General features: G+C 41.4%; 2 protein-coding genes across 2 annotated transcripts; both read left to right on the plus strand.

The window, feature by feature from the left end:
- The first annotated feature begins 240 nt into the window (after positions 1–240).
- On the plus strand, positions 241–3,912 carry rimoc1 (rab7a interacting mon1-ccz1 complex subunit 1). The gene is made up of 6 exons (XM_084552068.1): positions 241–518; positions 1,196–1,305; positions 2,038–2,184; positions 2,344–2,475; positions 2,611–2,725; positions 2,811–3,912. The coding sequence occupies exons 1-6, from the start codon at positions 425–427 to the stop codon at positions 3,044–3,046; spliced, it is 834 nt and encodes a 277-aa protein (XP_084408194.1). The 5' UTR covers positions 241–424; the 3' UTR covers positions 3,047–3,912.
- A 100-nt stretch (positions 3,913–4,012) lies between these two features.
- fbxo4 (F-box protein 4) lies at positions 4,013–7,726 on the plus strand. Its single transcript, XM_084552067.1, has 7 exons — positions 4,013–4,270; positions 4,950–5,224; positions 5,320–5,540; positions 5,835–5,910; positions 6,017–6,189; positions 6,299–6,522; positions 6,609–7,726. Exons 1-7 carry the CDS (start codon positions 4,112–4,114, stop codon positions 6,699–6,701), a joined length of 1,221 nt encoding a protein of 406 aa, XP_084408193.1. The 5' UTR covers positions 4,013–4,111; the 3' UTR covers positions 6,702–7,726.
- The last annotated feature ends 1,078 nt before the right edge of the window (positions 7,727–8,804 follow it).

The following is an 8,804-nucleotide window of genomic DNA, read 5'->3' on the forward strand; positions in this document are numbered from 1 at the left end:
GTTTTAAACGGCTCTTTGAAATGAATGGATTCACAAGATACAGCTCCCTTCACAGAGTTGTAAATCCCATCACAACCGGTCGCTAACACACCGCCACGATGACATTGGCTGGTGTCTGAATGGTGGGGTAACAGAGGGAGGCTCTGCTCGGCAGACTAATTCAAATTTAACCCTTTCACCACCAGCACGTCAACGCAGTCCTCCATACAGAACTCCATTCACAAAATAATTTAACGCAATTTAAATATAAATATATACGTATATATGGATGCATTTGTTTAGCAAGGAGTAGCAAGGTTTATATAGTTGCCCCATGCGCGTGCACACACACACACACACGCACACATAGATGATGTATTGGAAACAAATAACCTTCTATGAGCACGTGAGTAATCCCCGGGTCACGTGACGAATAGTTTTAGTCATGGCCGACGACTACAGGCGACAAGGTTTCGAGTTGGAGAGAAGGATATTTGAGTTAGACATCAAGTGTTCAAGTCTCAGAGCTGAAAAGCAAGGTATCTGTATTGTTGTTTGTCTTGTGGTCATATTTGCCGTCCCGTGTATGCGGCTAACATCCTTTATTAGTTTATTGGCCGACTAGCAAGCAAGCTAACTTAGCGTTGACCAACGTACGGGTAGCCTGCAACCATAACAACAGCTGCAATCTGATGAAATGAAGCACACTGACAGATAATACCCGTTGCGTCGGTTAGTCGAGACGCAGTGTAATGTTGACACATTAACGTTATGTTAGCGTTTATTCTACTAGTGATGGGTTTTATTTTGATTTTGTGCGTTTTCGAGTTTGCAGCTAACGCAAGTTTGCTAACGTTAGCTAAAATGCGGTATTGTTGACAAACGTCCAGCTGGCTGTGAAACATGATGCCCAGTAATGCTAACTAAACCAGAGCAGAGAATACGTCGACTAAGTAACCATATCGCCATTAGTCTGTGCTTAATTATCGTGTTAAGTCGTTGCAGCTCAACATCAAATGATCTACTGTGTCAATTAAAATTTCTTGCCCTGGATACTTTTGTGATTGCGTCCTATAGATTTGTTGCTTTGCAGATTGTGTTAAATTCTAAAGCGTCACAGATCAATAACATTATCCTGAATCGTGTGTAATGCTTTGTTTTTTGAATTTACATTTTGTGATTTCTCATATGTATATGCCACATTTTTCTTCCACAGATGATGACTATTTACAGAATGCGTCTGTCATACTAGACAAGTTGAAAAGCTTTTACAGACAAGGAGGAGAGAGTAGCAACCTTTCCAAGCTGCTTCAGGATTACACGCAGGTACTGAGTTACATCAAGCTTAATATCCACTGTTGCTTAATATATGACATTTTCAATGGGTTGATTTGGTAAAACTTAAAAAAATATTGCAAAATTCCCCTTTAAATTTCACTGAACACATTTATTTTTTTTGTCTTGATAGATTACAAGCACTAATGAGTTCAAAATAATATGCTCACAGCAAGAGATATATGTATTTTTATAAGCCAAGCTGTGAAACGAGACAATTATTTGTACACCAAGCCTTGATCAAAGAAAATGAAACCCAAGGGTATGCTGTTCAGTACTGCCACCGTACATGTACTGCCGCACCCTCCCAATTCCTCTGGCACATACTCTGGATATTCCAGTCCTTTAATACAGAGTAAAAGATCCAGGGCACACAAAAAGTAACATACAATTTTTATTATTATTATTAATATTTAGCTTGACAACAAAACCCATGCAATTGAAGTCTGTTTATTACTTGGTCAGCCGATGGAGTAGTTCAATCGAGCAGTAGAACTGTTATGGAAACTGCATTACTGTGATATTAATAATGTACCATAACATGGTGTTTATCTTTCAAACTGTTGCCTATTTGTACACATTTGATTACTGAGCTACTGCTTTACGAGTTGAATTTGTTATTTGAGCTGCCTTGTGATTTAATAACAGTCATTTAGAGGAGTAATTGTTTCTGACAGCTGTGATCCTTTATTTAAAGTTGTGCGTTTGTTTTTCATCACGTAGGTGATTCTAGACATCACTTTTTATGAAGAGAATAAACTTGTGGACCAGGAGTTCCCTGAGGACTGTTCACCTTTTAAAATCCAGCAGCTGCTGCAAGACCTGACCGAGCCAGAGGTTTTGGCGTCTAGGCTAGCGCCAGCACAAGAGGTATTTGTGTCTCTAAACTGTTTTGTGTGGTGATGTACCCAATGAGTACTTATCTATGTGTAGTTCATTATATGAAGATTTAATTTTCTGACTGAAATAGTTCCATTACTTGGACATATCATGGCATTGTGTGACGGAAGTATTTATGGTCTCTGATAGGTGCAGTCTGTGTTGGGCTTGGAGCTGTTGGAATGCCTCTACTGGAGACGTGGAGCTCTGCTGTACATGTACTGTCACACACTTCATCAACGAAAGCAGTGGATCAAGAAAAACAAGGACACTTTCCTTAAGGTACCACAGTGTGCAAAGACCGAAGTAGATTTATTAAGCATTGGTTTTGCTACCAAAGAAACTGTTTTGATGGGAACCTTTAATTTGCGGTGCTGTTTTTGGCTTATGCTGATATTCTGCTACAATTTGACCCAGTGTATTCAGGAAGGTGTGCGCTACCTGATGCGGATGCTGCAGGTGAGAAACTCTGTGAAGCTCAACGATGGCGTGGTGCTCCATGACTCTGCTACAGCAAGCATCCTATCTGAAGGTAAACACGTTGCTAGTTATCTCTGAATGAACCGTCTTCTTCTTCCATTCGATCATGCCCACTACACGCTTTTGCTTCCGACCAGGCATCTTCTCAGACACTCATCTGCTGACGATGATGTACATCGGGGAAATGTGTTTCTGGGCGGTCAAGTACGAAGACTGCAGCGCTGACACTATGGACCGCAAAGAAGATCGCCTCCAGTTTCGGGACATTGGCACACAGATTCTCAACAAATACGTGCTTGCCTGTGAGGGTCCTCTGCAGGGCCAAGGCTGGAACACAGAAAATGCCAAGGAAATCCTTAGTATTTTACAGTGAACCAAGCCGCTCTTCTGAAATTGCCCTCAGGCACAGATTTAAGTTCAGTATTAAAGTGTGTCAATCCCAAATAAAAGTGGAACCCATCGGATGGGATGTAATGTTGTGGAAGGTTAAGGGGAGGCACAGAGAGAAGGTGTAAGTGAAGAGAGGAGTCTTTGGATCAGTGTCTGCAGGCATCCTAATCCTATGCCAAACAGCCCAGGCCAAAGCTACAGGTTAAAGAGAGGTTAGAAAGTATAAGACAGGCTGTGTAAAAAGGGGGCTGCACAGGAGGTTGTTGAATAATTATTTGCCCTGTTTGGCGAAGGAAAAAAAAAAAAAGTTATCATCCTGATTCCAGACTGTTTACTAGGGCACTTGGTTTGCTCGAAGAATGTGTTAAAATAACATTAATATAACTATAAAGAGGTTATTAAAAAAAAAAAAAAAAATGACATTTGTTTTTTCATTTTTAAAATTGTTAAAAAAAAGTTTAAAGATAATCCAGCTGGAAATAAGAAATTGCACATTAACATTTTATTTATTGTTTTGTTGCCATTTTATTATGCCTTTTAATATCTTATCATAGCATCCATTATATATAGGTGTGTGCATACACACACACACGAAAGGCAAAGAGCAGTTTGACATGATGTATTTTCATGACCAGTCTGAAGTATGTTCATAAGTTTGTCCATACCAGCTTTGTAATGCCCCACTTGTATTTCTATCTATTGCAAGTTCCATTTTCTTCCACTTGGATAATATTGATGGTTTAACTATTATTAGAAAATCTTTGTTGTTTGGACAAAAATCTTTTTTTTTTTTAATGTCCTCGCTGACAATAAACACGTGCTTTGTTTTAAGAAAAACACTAATTTGCATTAAGAATCTTTGTATCTCTTCATTTCATCATAAGGCTTCATCAGCCTTATAAGAAAAACTCCAGTACCCATAATGCCACGCCAACTGCCACCAACAAGGAAGTGAGAGAGCTAGGGAAACGGTGGATTTGTTGTGCTCTCTTCTCCCCGGGTTCACAGTTTTGTTGTGCCGGTTTAGAAGCGCAGATTTTCTGGAGTCATGGCGGAAAAGGTCCAGCAGCTCGAGTCTGTGGTGATTCGCAGCCTCAGACGATTCAAAGACCGATATTTTCCAGATAAAGTTGTCAAAGATGAATTGGTAGCTGGTGCGGACACGGAAAAAGAAGAGGAATGCTGGGGATTTCTGGACAGCTTACCGGTAAAGTAAACTTTATTGAGTTATTTTTTTTTTTTACTTTATTAAAGTCCCGAAAATATAGAGTAAAACTGCATATTACTAGAACAACACACTCCTTTGCATTATTAAAAAATATATCTTTCTCTTCCCTCAATGAGAAATCCCAGTGTTGCGCAATCACACTTGCTCATGATAGCCATTGCACTGGATTTGCAACTAGTTTGATGTAACTGTATCTGTGTGAAGTTTCTCCGTCATCCAGGTCACGGTATATCTAAAGAAAAAATTGGCATGAAGGCATCTGGACTTTGATCAATGGTGGAAGAAGTAGTTTGATAATTTACTGAAGTAAAAGTAGCACAGTTTTAATTACTTTGTATAATGATGGGTAGGTTCATCTGTAGTAAAGGATATCATTTCTGCAATACTGTCTCAGGAGCAGAAGTTAAAAGTAGCATAACAGGAAGATGATTCTGTAAAGAACAATTACATCAGTACATGAGTGTTGTACAGTACCTTGGATTTTTACCTTTTAATATTACTTACCATCGAGTATATTTACACTTTGTTTGACTAAAGTTCTGTGTACGCCTTCAACAAAGCATCCAGGTTATTTGGTGGGGACCTATCAGTGTGTATACTTGTCAGTCGCCTTAAACTATGAGGTCAAATTAATAATGTGTGTGACTTCCTCCTGGAGGTGGACGTCCAGTTCCTGATCATGACCTTTCTGTCTCCTGCGGATATCTGCCTCCTGGGAGCCACCAGCCGGTACTGGAGAGCCATGGTTAGAGATCCTTTACTGTGGAGATATTTCCTGTTGCGAGACATGCCCACCTGGCCCTCCATCGATCATATGACCATGCCAAATCTGAAGTTTCTGGATGCGCCTCTGATCAGCGAAGATGAGAGCCTGGACAACAGGGAAGGGGGAGAAGAGAAAGGGACGGCACTGAAATTTGACTACATGTCAGAGTGGGTGTCTTTCGCTGCCTTACCCGCCTCGAGGCCAGCTTGCAAAAGCATTTCTAGAAAGGTTTTTGATTAAATTTTTTTTTTTGTCTCGGCAGATACCTGAAAGGCTGCCCGTCCTGCAGACAGCAATGGCTTCCTACACGGCCGGCGTATCAGGTTGTGACGTCTTTTCTTCAGTCTCTGGTGCCCTCGTCTGAACCTCGCTACGCCATGTTTGGCCCTGGCATGGAGCAGCTGGACGTCTCTTTAGTCACGAGGCTCATGCATGCCCCAGATGTGCTTCCCGTGTCAGGCACTCCACAAAGACAGATAAATGGTGAGATGACACGGATGTTTGGTGCTCGTGATGAAGGATAAGCTTCTGGTGTTCCTGATCAGTAACATAGCAGTAACAAAACCCCCTAAATCAGTTGACTTCAGAGACAGGAATGTAATTATTGTGTATACAAACTATTTAGTTTATGAATTAATGGGGGAAAAAAACCTTACGCAGTTGTATTTTTCAACCACTAGATGGAAGTATTGGGCACCATTTCACTAATGATGCATGCTGTATATCCAAGCACTGTCACCCAAACCAATGTCGACCTTCTGTTTTCATTTGTTTAAGGTATTGGCTCAGGAATCAGCTACATGTTCAACAACCAACACAAATTCAACATCCTGACTCTGTATTCAACCAACAGGTACGCACACTGAATTCGAAGTCGCCACGTGAGTCGCGATCGCTACTCTTCTTCTGTATTCTGAATACAGCTACAGTCATTAAATTTTACGTGTTTGCGTCCGCAGGGCAGAGAGGGAAAGAGCCAGAGTGCAGCAGCAGAGCATCAGCAATAAACTCTTTACTTTAGAAGGAACCGATGACTCGGGCTACCCGGTGTACACGCCTGCAGCTCAGGTTCAGCAAGTGTGCCAGGTGGTGGATGGTTTCATCTACGTTGCCAATGCAGAGCCTGGGAAAGGTGAGATAACAGGTCCTCTCCTGTTACCTTGTCACACCACCCACGTTGGGTTTTGATCTATTGGCGCAACATTTGCATAAAAAATATAAAACGCCAATGTCTTCGACAGGCGAAGGGGCGTCTGAGGTGGCCCAGATTCGGGCTGTGCTCAACTGTGCTGGAGGTCCCGCATCCAAGCCTCTGTTGGTGCTCTCCTGCATCTCCAGAGAACAACCAGAGGCAATTACAACCGCCGGAGAGCAAAATACAGACAGAGTCGGGGCCAGGTGTCGAACTCCCTGTGTATACATGGCAAAGAGACTCGGCCTGCCCCAGCTGTCCAACCGCTGGATGGTAATTTCTTGATATTTCCACTGAATTAACATCCTCCAGTGTCTCTTTGGTAAGATCCTTAAACTGAGTTTCTCTTTTATAATCAGGTGCAGGATACAGTGGCAGAGTCCCTGTCAGGTCTCCTGGACGGCCTCTCCTGGCTGCTAAGATGTTCTGGAGTCAAAGCCTATGGCAGCTAGTCCCCTAACGCGGTCGCCAGATAAATTAATAGCACAGATCCCCTTGCTGTGTCACCCTGACACCAATACACACTACAGCATTTCCTGAGTTATGTGAACCATGTGTGCACTGAATGTCTCAGCAGCTGGAGTGCTGCCCAAGGAACTAAATTAACAGCAGTAGCGATAGGTATTCATCTCGAAGACCTAATACAGACGCTGTTATTATTTACAGAAAGACCCATATGAAGGACTTGGTGTGTAGTAGGCTAAGAGATTATACAAACACCGGGGAGCCTCACAGCAACGCTGCAAACGGCCGTTATTGATCATTATTTTCTACAAAGCAGCAGGGCAATAAATGCTTGAATCATTTTTTCCGATGAGGAAACGGAGAAAAGCAGGAACTGATGACAAGGAGCAAACGACACCAAAATGAGAAAAGCAGCAAAAGAGACACTTCTACTGAATTCAATTTATTGACACTGTCAAACCTTTAAATCTGTGTATCTTTAAATGAAAAAACACATTCTGCATATCATGAGATGGCATGGAGAGGGTCTAACTAATCATGTGGCCCAGGATTTTGTTTTATTAGGATGATAATTCTATGATGATGATGATGATGTGTACAAAGCACTTTCTGTCTGCGAGGAGCAAAGCTTGTTCCTCAACTCATGACCTCCAGATTTGTACGGTAAAGAGTGTGTGCCAACAGCCGGCCTACAAAAAGTCTGTTTTTGTGACAAAATACGCTGCCTCCCGATCAATGCTTTTTGCACATATATTGTGAAGACGTGGTATTTAGAGTTAAGGTATGATACAATCAATTTAATTTATACATGATAAAGAAATTATTTGTGTCTGTGCAGTGAAGGCAGGCAGATTTTTGATGAATGTTTAATACTTCCACTACTTTAACTGTTTACATCCTTTATTTGCTGCAAAAGGACTTTATTCTGCAATAGCTCTATGGATAATTGCAGATTTGTTCTTGTGGTGAGAGAGCCATCATTTTAAATGCCTGTTAATAATCAATAAACCATTTTTACTCAACATATTTTTATCCTTAAAAACGACGCGAGCACTGGAAGTTTCCGTTCCGTTTGAGGGGCTCAATTTCAGTCCTTCCTTTCAGCTCTGTGATCAGATTTTTTCTCTTAAATTGTAAAGCTCCTGAATGCACAATGTGATGGTGTACAAAACACCTTGTTTAGCAGAAAGCAATGTTCAAATGCTCCTTAAAGTCTCGGCAGTAGTATGGATTTCCTCACCTTAAAGGTTCTTCCAAATCTTCCTCACACAGATAATTAAGAAGAGCATTTCTAAAATGACTGTTCATAGATTTGTTCCCGTCTTGAAATCATAAAGAAAATACACAAAAGCTTCTGCAATGGCAATGTCAAGGTCTGAATTCACACCTCGTCATTGCTTCCATTGACAACGCATAATAGTAATAATAATAATAATAATAATAGCACGTCTAGTTTGGTATGTGTCGGATTTTGTAAAATCTCTCCCTTTATGTGTTTAAGTTGTGATCTGTCCTCGGAAAACTAGCACCTGCTTCATATTCACCGTCTCTGCCGGCGGTGCTCGCACGCTTTAATGGTTACAATAGGATCATTTCTGCAGCATGTAAGGCATGACAAGATAATGCGCTCGGCTGATGCTCTTTCGTTCTAGTCCCCTAGGTAACCACAAATCATCGGCAAAAGTGTGTTCCCTCCACCAGCTCTTACCTCAAAAAGGTTCCTTAGCCTCGACGGTGATTTTCATGCACACACAGTTTTAGTATATAAGGCCATGATTGGTGCAATTTGGGTGCATTAAAGCCCTGCTGAATACTGGTGAAGCGGAGATTGATTCTTTCTCTTTTTTTATTTATTTATTTATTTTTTTACCTGGTCGTATTATTTCAAGGGAAATGATGGAAGAGTCTGCCGCTGTGTGCGTGTGTGCAAGTGTGTCATTTTCTGAGGGCGACAGACCCGACTTGTTCTTATCTCCACTCACCTCTCTGTTCTCTGTAAACAGGATGTCTTTCACTTTGGTCTTCAATCTGCTGTTGTGTGTTTGTGTGCCTGTGTGTGTGTGTGTGTCCCCCGTATGTCGCTTCAACAA

The sequence above is a fragment of the Chelon labrosus genome (genome assembly GCF_963514085.1).
Source record: "Chelon labrosus genome assembly, chromosome: 9".
Classification (NCBI taxonomy): domain Eukaryota; kingdom Metazoa; phylum Chordata; class Actinopteri; order Mugiliformes; family Mugilidae; genus Chelon; species Chelon labrosus.